Raw genomic sequence first — 24,394 nt, 5'->3', positions numbered from 1 at the left:
ATATTGGTTACAAATAACTTGCTTGAGAAAGCAGCATAAAATGTTTTTCTAGAGCAGTATCTATGAAGGTAAATGTGTTATTTCTACATGCATAAACACAAAAAAGTATTTCAAATACCAAAAACTACTTGTGACTTTCAAATTTCTCTTAATCATTGAGCAATCAAGCCATGAGAAGCCAATGAGGAATATGAAATTCATCAACTAAGGGAAAGAAACCAATTTGAAAAGCCTATGAACTAGCTAATTCCAATGACACAAAACTCCAGAAAAGGGAAAACTATGTAAACATTAAATACTAAATATGCAAAAGTCAGTGCTTGCCAGAGACAGGGTGAGAGAAATTAATATGTGGAGCTAAGAGAATATTTAAGGCAGCCGAACTGTTTTGATTCATACTAAGGGAGAATTGTCATTATATCATGTGTCAAATCCCACAGAATTTACAACACTAAAAATGAATCCTAATGTAAACCACGGACCTTGGAGCGTGAGTAATTGCCTATCGCTAAAACAAATGTGCCACTCTGATAGATGTTGATGGTTGGGAGATAGTTGACAGACAGAAATGGAACAAATAGGAATATCTTTTTCTTTCATTCACGTTTTCTGTACAAATGAAGCTGGTTTTAAAATTTAAAATCTTTTAAGTTCCTTAACCATTTGTTTTTTTGCATATAAGTAATTTTTCTGTTTTTTTTTTTCTTTTTGGGTCACACCCATTGATGCACAGGGGTTACTCCTGGCTCTGCGCTCAGGAATTACCCCTGGCGGTGCTCAGGGGACCTATATGGGATGCTGGGAATCAAATCTGGGTTGGCAGCGTGTAAAGCAAACGCCCTACCCGCTGCGCTTTGCTCCAGCCCCTAATTTTTCTGTTTTGGAAGCAAGTCGAGAATTATACGAAAGCTTTACTGCTATCAAAACAACTGCCATCCTCATATTACTTTTATAGTTAAGGATACTGAGGCAAATAAACTTTACAGAATTACGGCATACTCCAAAAATTTAAATATTTGTTTATCTGACCACAAAGTGTGTTGGTTTGGTAGTAATCATTATTTTTCCTATTATGTCCTGAAAATACTTTCCGTTTCCTTAAAACTGCCTGCAAGGCTTAATAAAATTCCTATTGCTAAAATAACAAAATAAATTAATCAATCCATTTGAATTAAGAATTTTAAGATATCTTGCGATAATCCGTCCACAAATGAAGCAGCGAGGATCTCCGATACTACAAAACCTAGAATGCAATTGGGTACCAGGCCGTCGAGCAACGCAGCAGCGAGCCCCTTGGCATGATGGGAATTGTAGTTTTCTTGCCGGCCTCTTTCACCCTCGAGCAAACAGTGGGTTTGGGTTCCCATTCCCCTCGCCGAGCGCCGGGAAATCACAGGGCCATGTGTCCTCGGACGGTCGTCCCAGTCCCAGACTGACCTGGGAATGCACTCCTGATCCTTTGCACTCGGTCTCCGCGTCCCTTGAGGGCCAGCGAACGCTAATCACCTAGCCCCAACTGCGGGACGCCTTCGAGTGCCACCCAGCGCCCAAGGAGGACGCGAAGTCTGGTTACCACAGCAACGCCCCGCCCGCGGCGCTGCGCATGCGTCTGGGTTAAAGGTCAGCTGCCCCTTCCGCATCCGGTGGTTCGGACTCCCGCTTGCCGAGAAGTTCGGGAGCTGGGGTAGGGTGCCGCTGCTGCGCGCTTTGGCCGGGAAAGTTAACTTGGAAGTCCAGCGTTCGCGCCAGGAGAGTCGCCATGGCGGCGTCCACCGCAGCCGGGAAGCAGCGGATCCCCAAGGTGGCCAAGGTGAGCTCCCGAGGGGGCTGCAGGCGCGGGTCCGGGGCGCGCCCACCCCGAGTGCCCGGGTGTGTGGTGCTGGCGGGAGTCGCCGCTAGGGGAGTCTTGCGGGGCAGTGGGCAGTGGCCGGGCGGCCCGCGGGTAGCACCTGCTCGGCGCGCTCGAGGGGATGGGGTGCTTGGCACGGTCGCGGGGATGCGAGGCGGGGGCTCCGGGGTCAGCGTCTCCAGCAAGCGGCGGTCGCTCTCCCCAGGCCTGCGCTCTGCGCGGCGCCCCCGAGCGGTACATGGCATTGGGTGCCCCCCAAACAATAGATAGCATTGGGTGCCCCCCGAGCAGTAGATGGTATTGGGTGCCCCCCGAGCAGCAGATAGCATTGGGTGTCCCCCGAGCAGTAGATGACATTGGGCGCCCCCCGAGCAGTACATGGCATTGGGTGCCCCCTGAGCTGTAGATGGCATTGGGCGCCCCCCCGAGCAGTAGATGGCATTGGGCGCCCCCCCGAGCAGTAGATGGCATTGAGTGCCCCCCGAGCTGTAGATAGCATTGAGTGCCCCCCCGAGCTGTAGATGGCATTGGGCGCTCCCCGAGCAGTAGATGGCATTGGGTGCCCCCCGAACTGTAGATAGCATTGGGTGCCCCCCGAGCTGTAGATGGCATTGGGCGCCCCCCGAGCAGTAGATGGCATTGGGTGCCCCCCGAGCTGTAGATAGCATTGGGTGCCCCCCGAGCAGTAGATGGCAGCAGGCAGGGAGTTCGGCCCCCACCGGCCGACCCGAGTTCGGGCCCCTTCGCCCCACGTGGGCCCTGAGTCCCGCTGGGGCAGCCAAACGGAGAGAAAAAGAAAATAGATGGCAAACGTATCATCGCAGCATAATGCAGACTAATAGAACAGTGAATTTGGCATCTGGTGTTCCCATCCGAGGCCAAGAGTTAGCTAAGAGCCGCCAGCTCTCCCTGGAGCCCGTTCTCCATTCGGCTCTCCGGGTTGCCCCCCCCCTCCCCCCTGTCCATCTGCCTGTCTCCCTAGATATTGCAGTCAGGGTAAATGGGATCTAGGCTGTTACCATTATTACCGTCATTATTCCACATGCCACATGAAATGCTACTTTGTATCGTTCAGTTCCATAAATTCCTTGGGTACTGGTGGCCCTAGAAATATGTGAGCCACAGGTGTGAATTGGTTTCCTGGCTTAAGAGAATTGCAGCCTTAGGTGTTTGCCCATCCTTGACACCCCATACAGCCCCACCACACTAATAGAAGGGCCTGAGCACAGCCAGTGTGGCTCAGACCGCTACCCCACCAAAACACTTTAAACCCTTAGAGCTTGATTGAACAGTCAAGACAGGGCTGGAGAGATTAATGTACTTGCAGAGGTTAGTGTACTTGCCTTGCACACAGTCCACTCTGGCTCCTTCCTCAGCTCCGCATAGAGTTCCCCAGTGACACTGCTGAGTGGGGGCCCTAAACCTAAATAAAAGTTTAAACCTGGTGATACTGATACTGATTTTTATTATATTTTATTTCAATGTCATATTGAAATAATTGTATTGATTACAGGGCATGTAATCAGTATAAAAATCTTGATGTGGTGGTTCATGCCTCTTGAGTCTTCCAAGTCTGATGTGTATTTTGCTCTTAGAGTCCATCTAATTTTAGACTCGCCCAAAATGATTCACGGCTTCTTTGTTAGACGGAATAGCTCTTAGACCTCAAGCAGCTTACAGTCTGACGGTGGAAACTTACCAAACACCGTCTTTGATTTGAAATGCAGTGATATGCCAGCCAGATCATCTTTCTGGGGCATTATCAGCCATTCCAGCCATAAGATGAAGAATTTTCTAGAAGTTGGAGTGCTAGGTGACATATTTGTATATATTATCTTCCCTGAGTACATCTTAGAAAACCTCTGCTGAGAATTGTTAGCTAGACAGCCTCAAAGTAAGATGTTATAGTAGTCAAACGGAAAAATCCTGCTGGTCTTGATACAATTTTCTTGAAACTTTTACCTATGACCTTAAATATAATAATCTTTTTTTTTCTATTTCGCTTCAAGAAACTAAAGTATGTCATAAAGGGTATTTTTTTAAATAATAATTGTTATAAAATTCACTTCCTAAAAGCATTTTCGTTTCTTAAACATGTGTGGAGAACATCTACTAAAATTAGAAACACCTGTGTCTTTAAAGGTTAAAAACAAAGCTCCAGCTGAGGTACAGATAACTGCTGAACAACTCTTAAGAGAAGCTAAAGAAAGAGAACTTGAACTTCTTCCACCTCCACCTCAACAAAAGATTACAGATGAAGAGGAACTAAATGATTACAAATTACGGAAAAGGAAGGTCAGTCAAAGGGGTATATTTCATTCTGTTAATATAAAGTGCTTAGGGTTTACAGAAATTATGAGCTAAAATTTTAGTGTGTATAGCTTAGTTGATAGTATAACTTATAGTTACCAGGTAGCTACAGTTTGTTGAAATTTATAAAAATATGTCATAAGTTACCACTTTCAAAGTATAAAGAAATTAAATCTACAAGAGACATAGTTTTTGTTGCAAAGTGAATGAGATTTGGCAGTTTAATAGACGAAACAACTAGTGTTTGGAGGAAGGTAAGCTTAGCTGTATGTCCTTTTATGTGTTCTGATCCATATTGTGTGCCAAAAATGGGCCAGAAAAGTAATGCAGAGAGTAAGGCTTGTGCCTTGCCTGCAGCCAACCACTGTTAAATGTCTGGCACCACATATGGTCCTCCAGGCTCTGCTGGCTTGACCTTCCAAGTACTGAGCTGGGAATGGTCCCTAAGTACTGCCAGGTGTGGACCAGAGGATGTACCTCATATGTCAGGCTTTCGGTTTGATCTTCAGTTCCACCTAGCTCCTGAACACTGCCACAGTAGTGACACTGCAGTAACACCAGTAGTAACAGTGAGCACAGAAAGGGTTAAACCCGGGGAAATAGCCTAATGAACACTGGGGAGTGTGATCTGATTGCCTCCTCCAAGAATGTGGGGTTATTTTAAACCATGAATCTTTTGTATCCACCTTAAATAATCTTTATTGAATTCTATTTGAATTTCAGAGACATTTCTTATAGAACTGAAATAGTCATTTTTTTACTAGTAAGAGATACAATATATTAGATGATTAACTCTCATAGGCAACAGGAGAAAATATCACCAATTGCTAATAATTCTATTTGTCTTAAATTATTCTCTTTGTATGCATGTAAGATTTTAAAGAAGTACCTGAGATAATCTTTTGTGGGTTTCTTGTTTCTCAGGAATTCTAGGATGTTATTTCTTAAGAGCCCCTCTCGGAGAGCCCGGCAAGCTACCGAGAGTATTCGATATGCCAGACACAGTAACAACAAAGTCTCCAATGGAGACGTTACTGGGCCCGCTCGAGCAAATCGACGATCAATGGGAGGGCCTTTACCTTTACCTTTTTTACCTGAGATAATCTTTTGTGGGTTTCTTGTTTCTCAGGAATTCTAGGATGTTATTTCTTAAGAGCAAAATGAAATACCTTTTTTGGTTCAAGGGTAATAGGTGAAGAATGTTGTATTTTTGTATTATTTTCCCTTTAACATGACTCTTCGCCTTCCTTCAGACTTTTGAAGATAATATACGAAAAAACAGGACTGTGATTAGTAACTGGATAAAATACGCACAATGGGAAGAGAGTCTAAAGGAGATTCAAAGGTAAATTGCCGTGAAAGTCAGTATATAAAGGTATCAGATATTAACAGGTACGGAAAAATATAGAGAGTTTGCCCGTGGTAGTATTTCATTTTCAGAGTGTAGTTCATGGAATCCGCGGGTTCCAGTAGCACTGAAGTAGGCGAGCCCTGCAGAGAGCCACAGAATTTGGTCTGCAGGCAAGTTTCAGCTCCAGAACACGCCATCTAGAGAAGCACTATCTGATCTGCTTTCTTCATAATAGGATTTTTTTTTTTAAATAAAAAGTGTTCCACCGAAAATGAATGGTCAAGACAAAGAACACGATTTGGTCCTTCCTGTATTCTGTGTTCTGCTAACATAACCCCTGCCCTGGCTATTCCTACCTGCTGTCACTCCTCAGAGGCAGCATGTCTCTTTACTCTGCCACCTGGCTTCTCTCTCTGTAGAATGAGCACCATGCCCACTCACTAATTTCCCTCAGTGTCTCAGTTATGGAGTTACCTACTGCTTTGCCTTTCACCAATTTCTATTTCTCTTCTACTTCCTGGTGCAGATGTAGACTATGAAATTATCTCATTGCATCATAATTTTCTACAGGTTGATCTAATTTTGAGTCTTCCTGAGATTCTATGCATAATGTATATCCTCCCCCGCGCCCTGCCCCCGCCCCCCCCCCCCCCCCCCCCGAACCTGGCTATAGTAGATACTCAATAAAAGAACAAGACATTACGGGTGGTTTGAAATAGTTGACATGTGTAGTATGTGTACTGCTTCTGAATTCCTTTAAATCTTGCTTCTTGAGGGCTCGATCCATATACGAGCGTGCTTTAGATGTGGACTATCGAAATATTACACTATGGCTGAAATATGCAGAAATGGAAATGAAGAATCGCCAGGTCAACCATGCTCGAAATATATGGGACCGAGCTATAACAACCCTGCCCCGAGTCAACCAGTTCTGGTAAGTTTCTAATCTCACAGCTTTAAAAAAATTATTCTTAGTTAATTGTTTTTCAGGTACTATGATTATAGTAGTGATAACTTCTGTGGTTTGTTCTACAAGATTATTACACCTTTACCACCACCAAAGTGTCCAAGACCTTCTGTCACTGACTTGGCATCGCTTCTAGCCCTACTCTTCCTTCTTCCCCTTCCTCCATGGCTTGGTGATCAAAACGCAAAGGTTTGTCATCCATGAATATTATCTATTCTCTTATTTTGGCAAGCAAATTTCTTTTTATTATCATTTAGGTAAGGTGGTTCCAGCAGTGTTCAATTCCTTGGTATTATTGGTGTACAATTTTACTGTAGCCTGCCACCATCAGAATGCCCACATCTTTCTGTCTCTGTGTCGCCTGCAGTTGGTCTTCATCTTGCATCTCTCCCCTCACTGCTTGGTGATGAGTTTTGCGATGCTGGGCCAAGCATTTATTACTGTTCAGTACTGTCTACTCCCTGCTTTGTCTCTGTTCAACAGATGACAGATCATCTGGTATTTGTCCATCTTCCTCTGACTCACTCTACTCAGCAAGATGCTCTCCAGTTCCATTCAAGTGACAAACAGCTTTCTGGTTTGGTTTTGGGGCTATGCCCCCCAGCAATCAGGGGTTAATCCTGACTCTGTGCACAGGAATCACTCCTGGCAGACTTGGGGGACCATATTGATCAAATCCTGGTCAGCCATGTGCAAGACAAGTGCCCTATCCACTGTACTGTGTCTTCGGCCAAGTGACAAACAGCTTTTTATAAGCTAGGAAATTTCTTTTGTTTTTGTGTATCTTTTATTTACATAGTTTTAATCATGCATAACTTTTTGTCTATCCTAATTTTCTTTACATATTAAAATAATACTTGAGGGGAGGCATGCTAGACAGTGATTAGCCTGGTCTAGCATTTACTGCACAATCCCGGTTTGCTTTCCTTCCCTACAGGGTCCCTGGAATGTTGCCAGGCACAGCCCTAGAAGCTCTGAGCACCATGGAGTGGCCTTGGCTGTTCTGGCATTCAGACCACGCAACACTTCCACTGAGGCCCTTGCTTTGAATTGCTGGCCGGGTTGGCTGAAAATCACTGTGGGAGGCACCTCCCCCCTGCCCTCCCCCCACCCCAAATTAAACTATATACTCTTCATTATCCCTCAGTCTTAGTAGCCATGTTATGAAAACTTTGCCATCTTTTATGCATAGAAAACTCCTTGCTGGAGTAAGCCATTCTCTAAGAGAAAATGGACTTAAACACACAATCACCACCATCCCGCTATGGTTTTTCCTTCTAGATTTACAGTATAAGCTGTAAGGGAAACAGTATAAGCTTTAAGGAAGATAAATCCTAAATCTTCCTCATAATCAACAAATCAGGAATTACCTGATTTGGGGCCAGATGAATAGTACAGGGGTAGGGCACTTGCCTTGCATGCAGCCAACCTGGGCTTCATTTCCGGTACCAGTGGTCCCCTGAGCACTGCCAGGAGTTACTCCTGAGCACCACTGACTATGGCTCAGAAACTAAAGAAATTGCCTGAAGACTTTCCCCTTTGTCAGATTGCTTATAATATTTCGAATGTGTTTTATTTTTAAGGTACAAATACACATACATGGAGGAGATGCTAGGGAACATTGCTGGTGCCCGGCAGGTGTTTGAGCGTTGGATGGAATGGCAGCCCGAGGAGCAGGCCTGGCACTCCTACATCAATTTTGAGCTGAGGTACAAGGAAGTGGATCGCGCACGCACCATTTATGAGCGGTATATCCTTTGGATGGCCTCTGAGCGATGCGGTGTTCTTGGAGATCACTGCTCCTTGTCTCTGTCCTCACAGTGGGGACATGCATTGTTTCAGAAGTCTTAAGGTCTCAGCAGTGGCTAGAGAAGTCGGGATGATGTTTGCTTTTCTTTTTTATTTTGCTTTTTTAGATAGGCACTCTGATGTACAAAGTTTCTCATAGTTGAGTTTCAGGCATACGGTGTTTTGGCACCTCTCCCCAGCGTCAGCATCTGCCCACCAGTGTCTCCCTTTCCCATCCCACCCCCCTGCCTACCTCCTTGACAGCCACATGTTAAAGTTTGGTTATTGTAGTTTGGAGTTCCCACTTTCGGCTTTGTTATTCTGTGGTTCAAATATAGGCACATGACAGTTCATCACCGCTGTGTCTGGTGCCCTTTCCCTGCCCCTGTGACCGACCCTCTGTCCCCTTTCCCGTGCCCCCCACCCCCACCCCTTGTCGGTTTCTTTCTTTCCTTCCCTGTTCTCAATTCTATAGTCAGGTTCCAGAATAATGTAGGTATCCCCCTTTGAAGCCCAGAGAGTCCTTTAATTCCTTTGACCTATACATTTTCATCTTTGAAACGAATAAAAATTCTACTATGGGTTGACAGTGAAAATTAGATGATATATGTGAAAGCATTATTATCAGCTAATTTCAGAAATTACCTACTAGTTTCTGTATTTGAATTCTACTTGATAAAATATTTTTTAACCTCAATATCAGCCAAGATTTGTGGCATTTTTCACAGACAAGCACTGAGAGGTGAAAAATTTGAAACTCCTAAGAAAATTGATCCTAGTGTGAGAAACCCAATATGGGCCAGTCTATGGGTTTTAACACCCATGTCTGATAAAAACTACCAGGAATGGTTGATTTTAGGAGTTAAAAATACTACATGGTACAGGTTTCCTAGATGTTATACGTATGTTCTCTCTGTGAGGAGTGATTTTGTATTCTGTAAGTCTTTTTCCCAAGTGGGTGATACAGTTCTCTGTAGAGTGCTGATATGGAGGAAGCAGGGAAAGCCATACTTTTTGTCTCCTTTGCAGAGTATAGAGTAAGAATCAAGGCTTTTGAGCAATTTTTGTATCTTCTGTCAAATTTACTTTCAGTTCAATAAACTTTTCATAGGCCTTGGTATTAGTAGGCATTGTTTTAAGCACTTGACAAATACAGTTATTTGATCCTCTTGACAACACTGGTGCCAACATTGTCATACCACTCCATTCTATACATGAGGAAACTGAAAAGGGAAAAACTAGCTTCACCCTGTGCTCATAGGTAGGAATGGAGATGGGAACTGGTCTCAGTGAGGGCTTTAGGGTCAGTGCTGTTACATTATTGACATTTTAATATATTGCTACCTTAGAAATTAAAGGTTTCCTCGAGGAAAATAAATTAAAAATAGGTAGATTCTGTTAAGATACATTAATTCAGAACTTTATTGACTCAGTAGATTCCATTTGTGACATGTTGGTTTTCTCTTAGTCATTAATTTAAATATTAATGTTACTGAGCGTTTAACCTGATAGATACCATTTATTGAGCATATTCTTTTGACTGGAAACTGCAAGAGCTACTCAAGCATTATCTCGTTGAAAGTCAGATAAGGAAGTTTGTATAATTTTTCTCTATTTAAAATTGAGGCTCAGACAATAGCTTCTTTGGGATCACATGATTAGTGAGTTCTGTATTTTCAAACTTCTGTTTGTTCTTCCTACTAAAGTATTGAGTAAGCTCAAGGACAATAGGCAAATAAGACACTCCCTCCCTCAGAGAAACAATTTTATTCACTCTTAGAATTTAAAGATATTACATCACCATTGTAGTAGTAATTTACATTATCAAGAGTGTGTGTGTGTGTGTGTGTCAGCTTTTGTTTTCCTTTAAGTCGTGTTGCCTCTTACCTGATATTTTCCTTAATTCCGTTGCACTTGTTCTTGTGCATCCGGATGTTAAAAATTGGATCAAATATGCCCGCTTTGAAGAAAAACATGGTTATTTTGCCCATGCACGAAAAGTGTATGAAAGGGCTGTTGAATTTTTTGGAGATGAACATATGGATGAACACCTTTATGTGGCCTTTGCCAAATTTGAAGAAAATCAAAAAGAGGTAAGCTAAAAGAACTTGATTGACTATCATGCATAGTAACTTAAAGATCACTTCCTGTGCAGTGAGATTATTAACACGTGGAGAAAATATTTATAAAATATATAAATATGATTACTGAAAGTATGTATTTGTGGCTAAATTTCAAATTGGGGGCTGAGCTTATAGATTTTAACTCTTTTGTTGTGTTTTGTTTGAAAATTAAATCTTTATATCTTGATGTAAAGTGAGTCATTTGGTTTCCTAATTGAAGACTTTTTTTTTATTAATTTATTTTATTTTTGCTTTTTGGGTCACACCTGGCAATGCTCAGGGGTTACTCCTGCCTCTGCACTCAGGAATCACTCCTGGCAGTTCTCGTGGGACCATATGGGATGAGGATCAAACCCGGGTCAGCCACATGCAAGGCCCTCCCTGCTGTGCTATTGCTCTAGTCCCCCTAATTGAAGACTTTAAAATGATAACCTGGGAAATAAAAAAAAGACCACTCAGAACAGAGAACAGAATTTGAAATGAAAACAGATTGTCCTCTTAAATAAATGAGTTATTTTCTCCCATAATATAATAGCACTGTCCTCCCGTTGTTCATCGATTTGCTCAAGCGGGCCCAGTAACGTCTCCGTTGTGAGACTTGTTATTGTTTTTGGCATATCGAATACACCACAGGGAGCTTGCCAGGCTTTGTCATGTGGATAAGATACTCGGTAGTTTGCCAGGTTCTCCCAAGAGGGGTGGAGGAATCAAACCTGGGTTGACCGGGTCTGCCGCATGCAAAGCAAACGCCCTACCCGCTGTGCTATCGCTCCAGCCCTACATAATATAATATATAAAATAATTCCTTAATATCACATACTATAGAACTAAGAGAGGTGGGTTGAGTTCAAATGTAGAATCTTAATATTTATCATGATGGGACTTCAAATTCTTTTAGTCAGTGGAAAGTATTGACGTCTACGTGGCATCCTATTCATATTCTAAGACGAGCCTTAAGCTAGTTCAGTATTGTATTGGGGAAAGGATAGTAAATTGAAAGAAGGGTGACTTTGAAATTGCCCAGGAAAAAAGGGAAGTTGGCAAGAGGAACAAAGTAGTAAACGTGACAGGACTTGTTAAGCGGTGATGTGGGGAATGAGGGAAGGAGAGGAACCAGGTATTTCCTCAGCTCTGGGTGTAAGCAAGCAGAAGACAGTAGGTGTTGCTTACTAAGACTGGGAAAGGCCCATGTTTGGTAGGGAGAAATAGTCGATATTGATTCAGTTTGGTTGAGATGGCATTCCATTGATAGGTTAAGTAAGAGAGGTGGAGTTCCAAGTATGGTTATATCCTGACTGAACTGCTCTGAACACAAAGGACAAAGGGTCTTATTTTGGACATTATGAGACTTTAGAATGTAAACTTGCAGATAATTTGGTAGGGAGAGGTCTTCCAGTTATGCTGAAGGAACCTCAGGGTGCAGTTACTTAAGGCTGCTTGGGCCCAAAGGTGCTGGAGGCCACCACGGCCCACCTACAGTCTCAGAGGCCTCCAGGACTACACTTCAGAGCTGGTAGGAGCCATATGATGCCCACGATCAAACTTAGGGCCTCAGGCATGCAAGACATGCTACTCTCCAGCCCTTTACGCTATTTCCCCAACCTCCATAAGGTTTGATGTTTTAAGGTTTTCTAAGTTATAATTAGAATGAGAACACTATGTTGTGGACAATAATAATTTATCTATCTTTAGTTTGAAAGGGTACGAGTGATATACAAGTACGCACTGGATAGAATTTCAAAGCAAGAAGCCCAGGAACTCTTTAAAAACTACACCATTTTTGAGAAGAAGTTTGGTGATAGGCGGGGTATTGAAGACATCATCGTAAGTAAACGGCGATTCCAGTATGAAGAAGAAGTAAAGGTGAGTCGTGGTGTAGATACTTAGCTCAGCAGAGAACTGAAATGCGCCACTTCATAATAGTTACAGTAAAGTGAGTAGTGGCAAGTTTGGTGCTCCAATAAATCGACAGCTATTCCACAGGTAGAATAAACCAGTCCAATAGAAAGTGCAGCGTACATCATTTGGATATGCTCTGAATATTGAAAGTCCCTTTGTAAATTGCTGATTGTGTATTCAAGTTTGAGCAAAAAAATGTACTATCTGTGTTTGAGAAAGGGAAGAGTCAGACTTGATCAGAAAAGCCCACTTTTTTGTATTACCCTTTTGCTTGACTTCTTGAAGGTGAAGATAATGGTTTTATTTTCATCTTCTGTAGGGGGGAGCTGCATCCAGCTGTGCCTGGGCTTACTACTGGCTTGGTGCTTAGAGATCGCTCCTGGGCCGTATGTTGTGCCAGGGATCAAACACAGGTTGCTTGCCTGAAAGGCAAGTAGATTTAAATTAAAAGACAGCATTCCCCTTTAGTATTCTATGTATTGAAAAATATTTCTGCTTAGATAAATTAAGATATCTCCAGAGGATTAGTTCTAAATGAAATCAGCAAGGTATGTTCAAGACAAATCACCATTTACAAAACTGGTATCACAGTGAGCACTGTATAATTCCATTGTAATTTTTTTTTGTCGGGGGTCACACCCGTTGATGCTCGGAGGTTACTCCTGGCTCTCTCTGTACTCAGGAATTACTCCTGGCGGTGCTTGGGGGACCATATGGGATGCTGGGGATCGAACCTGGGTCGGCTGCATGCAAGGCAAATGCCCTCCCTGCTGTGCTATCGCTCTGGCCCCCATTGTAATTTTAAATGTAGATTTAAAAAATATGTAGGCATACATAGAAGCAAATGCATTTATGAATTAAGAGACGTCTGATTATTGACTATTTGAAGAGTGATTGTAGATGAAAGGGGCCTACTGGGACATCTGCTGTGCTCTCTGATTAATCATTTCTATTTATAAAACCTTAAATACGCCACTTGCTACTTTTTTTCGATTGGTCCACCACATGCATAGATGCTCAGGAAGGAAGGAAAAGCCTTCTGGTGCTAGGATGGAACTTAAGGCACTGCACTTGTCCGGCAGACATTTGCTTCACCTCTCTAATGCACATCCCCCAGTGGATGCATGTATGAGGGTGTGAATGTGTATGTGTTAGGGGCAAGATGCTGGGGGCATTTGCTCCGCCTCTTTCAACTGCATCCTGGATCTTCAGGGGTGAGGTGGGATGGGAGTGTGTGGTGTGCAACCAAATGGGATGCTGAGGATCGAACCCAGGTTGGTCATATGCAAGGTAAGCACACTACCCACTGTGCGCACAAGTGTGTACACAAGACTACACCCAGGCAGACATAAGGCAAGTGTTCTACTACTGATGTATATTCCCAGCCCAAGAATAATTTTTAAATGTGAAATCGAATGGATACATTACTTAAAAAGCATGGAAAGTCCGTCTAGTTATTTTAGCTCATATTTTCTAGTATTCTTACAAATATAGCTCTTGCTTTTGTTTATTAAATCACTTGTTTTTCTAGTATTCTTACAAATATAGCTCTTGCTTTTGTTTATTAAATCACTTGTCTTTCCAGGCTAATCCACACAATTATGATGCTTGGTTTGATTATTTGCGCTTGGTGGAAAGTGATGCAAAAGAAGAAGTAGTCCGAGAAGTCTATGAAAGAGCCATTGCCAATGTCCCACCCATTCAGGAGAAAAGACATTGGAAGCGCTACATTTATCTTTGGGTCAACTATGCGCTTTATGAGGAATTGGAAGCAAAGGTAGAAAATTAACTTTCATGTCTACTGTTGATGACGACTTCTGCACCCTGACCCCTCTCCCCCACCCCCCAACACACACACACCTATACTTTAGCTGTTTGGATAGGAACTACGTTTTTTAAAACAAGGGAATTTTGTTTTAGATTCTTATAGGTTCTCTTCAGCAATATGATTATATATTTTGTTTAGCACCATCTTAAATTCTATAGATCTGGGTACAGGAGATAAGTTTTATTTTGTTTTTTAAACTTAAGGTACTATTCGGTATCACTTGAATATGAAAATAAGCAACCAACTAGTCCTTCATTTAACTATACTTGGCTCCTGGTTTTCTCACAAAAAGAGGTTACAGCTAGATTGTACTTTTCACTTTTACTAATGATCAAGTGAGATTTTCATATTTCTGAATGTTGCACGTATGTAAACAGAAAAAGATTAGTTTTGCTCTTGATCTAAGGTAGAAAACGTCATTATTTCTTTTTTTGCGATCAGACTTTCAAAAAGCCTTTATACGAGATGCTCTTAGAGTTCTGTGACTGTGTTTGGAGATTCTTTCAAACTATCAGTTTTATACTTTTAATTATGAATAGTGTCAAAACTTGGGAACAGCAGATTGTGAAAACATTCCATGTTGAGGGTGTACCCCTTTCTTTTTATTAGTAAAATTAGTATTCGATATGCCAGACACAGTATTAGCAATACACCTTAATATTTTGTGGAAATTTCTCACCCATTACAGGATCCTGAGAGGACAAGACAAGTGTATCAGGCATCTTTGGAACTAATTCCACACAAAAAGGTACAAGTGATTAAAAAATCTGCTCTTTAATTGTGAAATAATCAGTAAGACAAAGTTCAGCTGAACATTTCCCTGTACTAAGCACCCTGGAAAACAAACTCTTTTCAGCCATAAATATCTTACTATATAATTGTAAGGATTCCTGTGTTAAATGATGAATGATGCCGATGATAAGTTGTAGAAATTCAGAATAGGATTGTAATTGGAGTCAGTAGCCTAGAAGGTGGAGCACATCAGAGGAGAAACAGCACGTGCAAGAAACCCAGTTTCTTGGCATCTGAGTAGGTCAGAGCATGCCTGGGGAACAGTAAATTTTCTTGAAATGAAAGTTTCCCTCTGCTCTGTTTCCCAGTGTCAGACAGTTCCCTTCTATGATAGAAGGCTGTTTACACACAGAGCACAGCCAGATCTGAGTAAGAGCTGCAGGCTTCTGCAGAAAAGTATCTGCATCGTGGTGTCAGTACAGCCTAGCTCTGAAGTGTTAGGGAAACCTAATGTCTAGGGCCTTCTGTTAATTTAAATACAATGACTTGATTTACTCTAAACACATATCTGAAATTAGATGTTTTGTGCTTTGTTTTCTAGTTCACATTTGCCAAAATGTGGTTATTATATGCACAGTTTGAAATTAGACAGAAAAATCTCCCCTTTGCCAGAAGAGCTTTGGTAAGTAAACAGACTCATTGTGCTTCATGAGTTCTGTACGGGAGGTTAGAACTGCAGTCCTCATAGCGGCATTGACTCTTCACACCTTTATGACTCTAGACCTGTAGAAAGCACACAGTCCTTGACAACAGATTGGGTTCTAGTGCATTACTTTTTCTTTTGGGGGGGGGGGGCGGGGTGAGGAAGGGCATAGTAGGAGACACAGCACTGTAGTGCTCAGGGCTTCCTCCTGGCTTTGTACTCTGGGATCACTTCTGCTCAGGTGACCAAGTGGGATGCTGGGGATTGAACCCAGGTTGGCCATGTGCAAGGCAAGCCACCCTACCCACTGTACTATCTCTCCAGCCCCGCAGATAATTTAGCTTGGGGAAATTAACATTTTGTTCTAATATTTGAAACTTAATAGTTACCAGGTCTTTCCATAACATCATGTCTTAGTAGTCTAATCCTGTACAAAAATTTTTGTGTATTAAACACATCTCTTAATACTTGTTCTAAAATTTCTTTTTTTTTTTTTCTCTTTGCACAACTTGCATTGGCACTGTTAGGAAGCAGAGGTACTCATTGGTCCTCGGGGCCATGGATGCCAGGGATAGAGACAAGGTCCCTTGCACATGCAAGGCATATGATTTCCACTTGAGCCTCATTTCCACCTCTTGTTAAGATTTTTTAAGTGGAGGGTCCGAGAGATATTACAGCTGATTGGTCACTTGCCTTGCTTGTGATTCACTCAGGTTAAATCCCCAGCATCTCATACAGTCGTTTGAGCCCTATCGGGAGTGATCCCTGGGAATCATAGGTTTGGCTCAAAAACAAAATTTTCTTGAAAGGATCCAACATAGACATACCTAAGAAATACATAGATTGGGGCTGGAGCAATAGCACAGTAGGTAAGGCGTTTGCCTTGCACGTGGCCAACCCGGGTTCGATTCCCACCGTCCCATATGGTCCCCTGAGCACCACCAGGGGTAATTCCTGAGTGCAGAGCCAGGAGTTATCCCTGAGCATCGTTGGGTGTGACCCAAAAAGCAAAAAAAAAAAAGAAAAATACATAGATTCCTGCAAAAACGCACATTTTTAAGTTATGTTTAACTTCTTAAAAATGTGTTTTAAAATAGTTTCATTTACACTGTAGTATAGTAAAAATATCCTCTACTTTCAATGGCATCTAAAATGAAATCTAATTTTTTTTTTTTTTTTTTTTTTGCTTTTTGGGTCACACCCAGCTTTGCACAGGGGTTACTCCCGGCTCATGCACTCAGGAATTACTCCTGGTGGTGCTCGGGGGGCCATATGGGATGTTGGGAATCGAACCCAGGTCAGCCGCGTGCAAGGCAAACGCCCTACCCGCTATGCTATCCCTCCAGCCCCAGAAATCTAATTTTTATCTAAAAATCACAAATCAAATCACAAATCATCCTGTTAATCGTCGATTGCGTCGAGCAGGCCCCAGTAACGTCTCCTTCATCCTAGCCCTGAGATATATTCAAGGCTCTTTAGGAGAATGAGACCCAGCATTGTTACTGGTATTTGGCATATTGGGTACGCCACGGGGAGTTTGCCAGACTCTGCCGTGTGGACAGGCTACATTCGGTAGCCTGCCAGTTTGTCCAAAGTAGGAATGAGATAATAAGATGTCATAATAGGATGTCTAAAAATGTTATTCCTTAAATAAGAGAGATACAAAATAATCACATAAATGACACTCACGTATGAAAAAAAAAGGCCCTATTCAGGGTCAAGACACAGTTTAAGAAATTAAGTAAACCACCAGCGGTTGTCCAGACAATTCTGAGAAACTTACTGTCTGTTGAACAGACACCAGTGGGAATTGTCCCTCTCCACAGCTTTACTTGTTTCCTTTGACCTCTTAGGAACTGGCCTGAACAGTGTGGTAGCCCCAAAGGAAGCATAGCTTGTCATGTTTTTTTCTGCCAGGTTTTTTGCTCAGCAGAAAACAGCTTCTTGAATAGGTACAGGTTGAACCCATTAACTTACCATAATGATTTGGCCATTTTATTTTCCAGGGAACTTCAATAGGCAAATGTCCAAAGAACAAGTTATTTAAAGGTTACATAGAATTGGAGCTGCAGCTTCGAGAATTTGACAGATGCCGGAAGCTTTATGAAAAATTCCTGGAATTTGGACCTGAAAATTGTACGTCTTGGATTAAATTTGCAGAATTAGAGACAATCCTTGGTGATATTGAGAGAGCCCGGGCAATCTACGAGTTGGCTATAAGTCAGCCACGCTTAGACATGCCAGAGGTAAGGAACTTGAGTTGAAATAGTATGTTTAGATATTCTCTGTAGCGTGTAGCACTGACATCCCATTGTCATCGATTTGCTCGAGCGGGCACCAGTAACGTCTCCATTGTGAGACTTGTTACTGTTTTTTTTAGCATATCGAATATGTGGCCAGTAGCTTGCCTTGCTTTGCCATGCGGGCGGGAGCTCTCAGTAGCTTTATGGGCTCTCCAAGAGGGGCAGAGGAATCGAACCCGGGTGGGCCACGTGCAGGGCAAACACCCTACCCGCTGTGCTATCGTTCCAGCCCTAAATATTCTCTAGTAATACTTTTATTTTGGGGGAGGGGGGAGCACACTCAGTGAAGCTCAGGGGTTACTCCTGGCTCTACACTCAGGAATTACTCCTGGCAGTGGTTGGGGGACCATATGGGATGCTGGGGATTGAACCTAGGTCGGCCATGTGCAAGGCAGCACCCTACCCGCTGTACTATTGCTCTGCCCCCACTCTAGTAATCATTTAAATGTGTGTGCATTTTATAGCACAAAGATACTCTTAGCAAACCTACAGTCTTTTCCACTCCAATTAGGGCTATTTTGTTTGGGGGATAGGCTAGAGATTCGAATTGCCCTCTTCTCAGATAACAAACATCAGGATGAACTGGAACATAGTGGGGTTAGTTGATGCTCTTCTCCTTTTCTCAAACAGAATTGCAAAGGGTCTAGGACAGGCAGCAGGCAGTCCCATCTGGAAGTTAAGGGGAATAGAGGTTGAAGCAATACAATTCCAAGTTCCAACAATTGAAGAGGCCTTAACTAAACCAGAATGTCTTTGAAACTACAATTATCATTCTGCAGTACTGGAAAGTCATCCATTGAAGTCCAGAAATCATCCCTTTGGTATTTTAACTGTAGCCACAAGATGGCACCAAGCACAGTTAGTGCTAATTTGAATAGCAAGAGCTTGAAAACCCAGCCATTCTGTCAATCTTTTACTAAATAGAGTATTAATGGTTTGGGTCCACTGACTGCGTTAGGACAGGCTTTTTATATTTTTGTGGTACCCGTTGTCAGTTTCATCTCCTCACCTGTCAACTTCTAGGTGTCTGGACCACATCTTACTCATCCTTGTCCTTAGCAGGCTATACTTAGCAGGTTGATAGCTGTTTACTCTGCTTGTTGAGTTGAACTCACAGTCACGGTCCTCCCGTTGTTCATCGATTTGCTCGAGCGGGCCCAGTAACGTCTCCATCATGAGACTTGTTGTTACTGTGTTTGGCATATCGAATGCGTCACGGGTAGCTTGCCAGGCTCATATCAAGGAATTTACATTGATAATTTTAGATCGTATATACAAATTTCCTATGGCTGTTTTCACCCAGAAATTTTAATTGCATTGGACAGCAGTATGACAGTGTCATGAAGATTTGGCAAATAGCCCAGCACTTAAAACTCCAAGAATATGGGTCCATTTCAATAGTACAGTGGGTAGGTTTTTTGCCTGCACGTGGCCAGCGCAGGTTCAATCCCTGACATCCCATACGGTCTTCGAAGTCCTGCCAGAAGTTATCCCTAAGTACAGAGCCAGAAACCCTGAGCACCTCTGGATGTGGTGTGTCCCATCCCCCTGCCTCCACCCCCCAAAAAGACTTGTTGAATCCTTTTCCTTTTGTCTCATAATAAAAGATCCTAGCCAAGTTTTGGGTTGCATATAAGTGCCAGTATTTATTCACTTGTCTTCTGTTCCTTGTTTATAGAAGTCCTAGGTTCCAGGATGTCTCAAGTTGGGATGGTTGTGCTTTGAGTAAGGACATGTTGCTGAATGTCAAGACTGACCTATTAGATTATCTTTCTTAGGTGCTTTGGAAATCCTATATTGATTTTGAAATCGAACAGGAAGAAACTGAAAGAACACGAAATCTTTACCGACGATTGCTTCAGCGGACACAACATGTCAAGGTAGCCTTGCTGTATAGATTGTTTTTACATGAATCTGCAAAGAAATACTTAAAAAGTATTATAAAGTCTTACAAAGAAATACTTCATCCTATGTTATGACTGATATTTTAAATTTTTTGTTTTAAATTACTTTCTTTCTTTTCAAAGGAACCTGAATCCCACTCAGGTTAAATCTTAACCAGGTCAACACTCGTATGAATAATTTGAACAGCATGGATTAAGTAAAAAATACTTGCAGGTTTTAAGACTTATTTCAGACATCTAATTAAATATAAAAGTAAACTGCTTCAGGAAGCTGAAAGGTCAAAAGTGCCTGCCATAGAGGCAGGCTGGAGGGAGAGAAACTAGGGACATTGGTGGAGGGAAGTGGGCACTAGTGAAGGGATTGGTGTTAGAACATTGTATGACTGAAACTAAATCATGAGTAACTCTGATTTTGAAATTGATGGTGACTCATGAAAAAGAAAAAAGAGAATCAGTAATACTGTGTAAAAAGAAAAAAAAATAAATGCTTAAGTCCTGTTTTTAAATCTTTCAAGTTTTGGAGGCTGAAGAGATAGTACAGAAGGTAAGACAGTTGACCCAGGTTTGATCCCTGGCATCCCATATGATTACACACACACACACACACACACACACACACACACACACAAACCACCAAGCGTAATTCTTGATGCAGAGCCAGGAGTAACCCGAGTACCATACTGCCAGGTATGGCCCAAACAAAACAGGTTAGGACCAGAGAGATAGTAGAGAGGTAGGGCATTTTCCATGCACATGACCAACACAACTTCGTTCCCTGTCATCCCATAGTCCCCTGAGCACTGCCAGGAGTAATTCCTGAGTACAGAGGTAGGAATAATAACCCCTGAGCATCACCAATGTGGACCAAAAATCAAAAAAAAATTCCCCCTTTCCCTCAGAAAATAAAAGTGTCAAAAAGAACAAAAAAGGCACATGTAGCATGTTAGTAAATCTATACACACTTTGGGGGAAAAGTAAACTACTTCAGCATTAGTCTATTAAAATAGTTGATATTGGGAACCTGAGAGATAGTATAGCAGCCACGGGAACTTGCACTGTGTATATCGTACCTTAGGTCCCTAAGCCAGGAGTAAGCTTCAGCACCAGGTATGGCCCCAAAACCAGAAACCATAGTTGATATTTTATGTTCTTACAGGTGAATATATATACATATATATGTATGTATGTATACACATATATAAAATGCAAGTGGTATTAACAGGAAGTTAGCCTTATTATCATTACATTGTCTTCTGAGTGACACGGGTAATTTGACAGAATTTTTTTAATAGGTATGGATCAGCTTTGCTCAGTTTGAGTTGTCGTCGGGGAAAGAAGGTAGTTTGGCTAAATGCAGACAAATTTATGAAGAAGCTAACAAAAGTATGCGAAACTGTGAAGAAAAGGAAGAGAGGCTTATGCTGCTGGAATCATGGAGAAGCTTTGAAGATGAATTTGGAACAGTAACAGATAAAGAGAGAGTAGACAAACTCATGCCAGAGAAAGTCAAGAAGAGGAGAAAGGTCCAGACCGATGATGGGGTAAGAGCTAGCCCTGAAGCTGTTATCTCACGAGTATCTTGTATCATGAGAAGGGCAAGTGATTTTGAATTTTATACTTCCCAAGTGGTGTGTTTGCAGTTAGATAATGGGAGTAGACAGTCTCTAGGTGAGTCTGACAACTATAGACAAAGCAGTGTATATAGTCCGCCCATCAGAGAAGGGAACTGGTGACAGCTTCGTAAGGATAGTTGATTCTAGGATCTGCATGAAGGGGCATTTCTGGAGCATTGGGCAGAAAGTTAGTGTTAAGGGAAATGTAGCTTACCTTTTCAACGGAACCCAGTCAGAGAAAATGTGGATTATAGGAAGGTTTTTAGACACAAAATGTTCATGGTACCTCCTGTAGGTGCTCCCAAAGGGCTTATATTGGAAGAGACCTACCAGAAAGCTATAAAAATCAAATTGTGGTCAAAGCTGGAACTAGAGAAGTCTTTGAAAAGTAAAAAGTGACTTACCGGAGTTGGTAGGAATATGAGGGTAGTCAGAATGATAATGTAGGTACAGATCAGTGGGTTTTATAAGTGCTTATTTACTAAGTAAATCTTGGAAAATGTGAAGGCTAAACCTAAAACTGCAGAAGAGATGTAGACACTGAATATCTTCTTAGTTGACTATTTAAGAGCTGTACTTCTTCCTTTTTTTCAGTATTTTTTGGTCCAGGATTTTGGCTGTCTGAGCTACAGTCACAGCAACACCAAATCCAGAGATGGTTACTCATTGTCAATCTCTAACTGCCTACCCTTTGACCTTCTGTAGTATACCTTAATATTGTTTCATAAAATGAAAAGGTTAAACTGTTTTCACAGAAAAATCCTCCACTTTAACCAAAATCTGAGCATCTCAGCCACAGGTAGCTATCTTTAACTTTGGGTTTTCTTTTTGTTATTTTTTTGTAGTCTGATGCTGGCTGGGAAGAGTATTATGATTACATCTTTCCAGAAGATGCTGCCAACCAACCCAACCTTAAACTCCTGGCCATGGCCAAACTTTGGAAAAAACAGCAACAGGAGAAGGAGGCCGCTGAGCAGGATCCAGATAAGGATGTCGATGAGAGTGAATCCTGATCTTTTGTTCATACTGAGAAAAAAACTTTATTTTTATAAATAGTTTGGAACTTGTAGGATTCCTGTAAAGGTTTTGTATATATCAGCAACCGCAAATTGAATTTTTCAGCAGCTACTTTTCAAATTACTTCAAAATACACTGGGGTCTGTTTTGGGAATTAACTGCTGGATGTTTTTTTTTTAGTCTGAATCTAAACATTGTTTTGCCCACCTCCTACATCCAGGGATCTAATTAAGTTCTCTATTTTATACGGAACTGCAGATTTTTGAAAGAATCTTTTTCTAGAAGTTTTGAAGTTACATTCCGCAATACTCCAGTTGCCTGATCTCATGCTTTTGGATGGTATTTTATGCACTCAACTCAGCTTTTTCATGTCTGAATTTTCATGTCTGAATTTTTCATGTCTGAATTTTTCATGCACTGAATTTGAGCTCCACTCCTGCCTCTGCCACAGTTACATAATTTACCCTTAATTTCAGTTTACTCATACATACACGGGCTAATATTTTTCCAGTTCATTTTGAAAATTAAATGATAAAATATCATTTAAGTGCTCAGAATAGTGTTACTAGCAAGTTTATTTATTCCTTACTATTGACAGCTATCATTACCCGCATGACAGCTGTCACTTAAAACTAAATGTTTTTGAAAGCATTACTTGGAAAATAACTTTCTAAATAAGATCTTTTTTTCTTTACTAAGAAATTTGAATTTTAATTATGCTGTAATGTTATGCAAACTAGTTGAATCCTCTAGTGGTTTGAGAATTGCTAACACACATGCTGTGAAAAATTTTCATCCCATGCTCAAATAAATATGAAAAACCAAACATTAAGTCTTGTTAATAAAATTTCTTTATACTTAGATTGGGTAGAGCCTTTGATACATTTAATTAGCAGTACAGTCCATTTGTTTCCAAGCTACAGAATCATTTCTACCTAAAATACCAATAGACATCTCCCATTGTGTTGCAGATGTATCTACCCTGAGGGTTGACACATACTTGCCTTGGCTTTGGTGGTTTTGTTTTGTTTTGTTTTGCTTTTTGGGGTCTCTCCCGGTGATGCTTAGGGGTTACCCCTGGTCCGGTATTCAGGAATTACTCTTGGCAGTGCTTGGGGAATCATGGGATGCTGGGAATCAAACCCAGTTTGGCCACATGCAAGGCAAACGCCCTACTCTCTGTGCTGTCCCTTCAGCTCCTTGCCTTGGTTTTAAAACATGTGAAAAGCAGCACAAGGATGAAAGCTTACTCACTGATGTAGTGCTCATGTTCTCAAGCAGAAATGATTTGCTTTAACTGATCTGAGGGATTATTTCCTTTAACTTGACTTGCATTTATCAGGACTTTTTTCCCCCTTATTTTGGTCACAGCCCAAACTGTTTAACTAAAACTGCATCTATACCTCAAAGGCCAACTGCAAATTAATCACTAAATTTTAAACTATTCACCCAGTGTTACTAAATTGTATCTTGAAAATACAATAGTGTGACGACAATAACTAGACAAAAACCAGAAAAGTGAGGTTATAAATTTTAAAAGATCAAAACTTTATTTTCACCTTGCTGCTTGAGTTCTTTTAAATGGTCCCATTGTGTATCCCAGAGTGTTGAATTACTGAGATGTCTAGTAAAGTGGAGCAGTTAGGGTTTTAATATCTTCAGTTAAAGAGTAAAGGAGCGATACAGTCAGGTCAGATTTCTAATGTGTGACTTAAAGAGTATTTTTAGAGTTGTCTTAAGTCACTTGTATGCATACAAAAAAATCAATGACCATGTTCTCAACATAAATTTCTTGCACATTCCAGCATAAAATTATCTTGGGGGAACATAAAGGATCAGTTGTTCACCTTCAACTCCATCAAAATAGATGCTATAAACAGTAAAAGCTTGGAAATAATCATTTCCATGGGTTTTATCTTGTTTGCTCACTGGTATTTTCAGGTATTACAGGTGATGAAAACTACACATAAAAATGTGTTTTCACATGCACTGTGCTGGGGAGCCAGG

General features: G+C 41.5%; 1 protein-coding gene across 1 annotated transcript; it reads left to right on the top strand.

The window, feature by feature from the left end:
• The first annotated feature begins 1,682 nt into the window (after positions 1-1,682).
• CRNKL1 (crooked neck pre-mRNA splicing factor 1) lies at positions 1,683-22,544 on the top strand. The gene is made up of 14 exons (XM_056121416.1): positions 1,683-1,810; positions 3,992-4,144; positions 5,413-5,504; positions 6,286-6,444; positions 8,061-8,227; positions 10,180-10,358; positions 12,081-12,251; positions 13,873-14,064; positions 14,804-14,863; positions 15,449-15,529; positions 17,557-17,796; positions 19,632-19,733; positions 21,050-21,298; positions 22,216-22,544. Exons 1-14 carry the CDS (start codon positions 1,760-1,762, stop codon positions 22,381-22,383), a joined length of 2,064 nt encoding a protein of 687 aa, XP_055977391.1. The 5' UTR covers positions 1,683-1,759; the 3' UTR covers positions 22,384-22,544.
• The last annotated feature ends 1,850 nt before the right edge of the window (positions 22,545-24,394 follow it).

Source organism: Sorex fumeus, unplaced genomic scaffold (genome assembly GCF_029834395.1).
Source record: "Sorex fumeus unplaced genomic scaffold, SorFum_2.1 ptg000044l, whole genome shotgun sequence".
Lineage (NCBI taxonomy): Eukaryota > Metazoa > Chordata > Mammalia > Eulipotyphla > Soricidae > Sorex > Sorex fumeus.
The sequence above is the reverse complement of the archived record's forward strand: the minus strand, read 5'-3'. Positions and strand labels throughout refer to the sequence as shown.

Excerpts from the sequence above, each read along its gene's own strand:
- CRNKL1 (XM_056121416.1), top strand. The coding sequence starts at position 1,760 with ATGGCGGCGTCCACCGCAGCCGGGAAGCAGCGGATCCCCAAGGTGGCC. Across the intron at positions 1,811-3,991 it reads GGATCCCCAAGGTGGCCAAG|GTTAAAAACAAAGCTCCAGC; the intron begins GTGAGCTCCCGA and ends GTGTCTTTAAAG. Across the intron at positions 19,734-21,049 it reads AGCGGACACAACATGTCAAG|GTATGGATCAGCTTTGCTCA; the intron begins GTAGCCTTGCTG and ends TTTTTTTAATAG.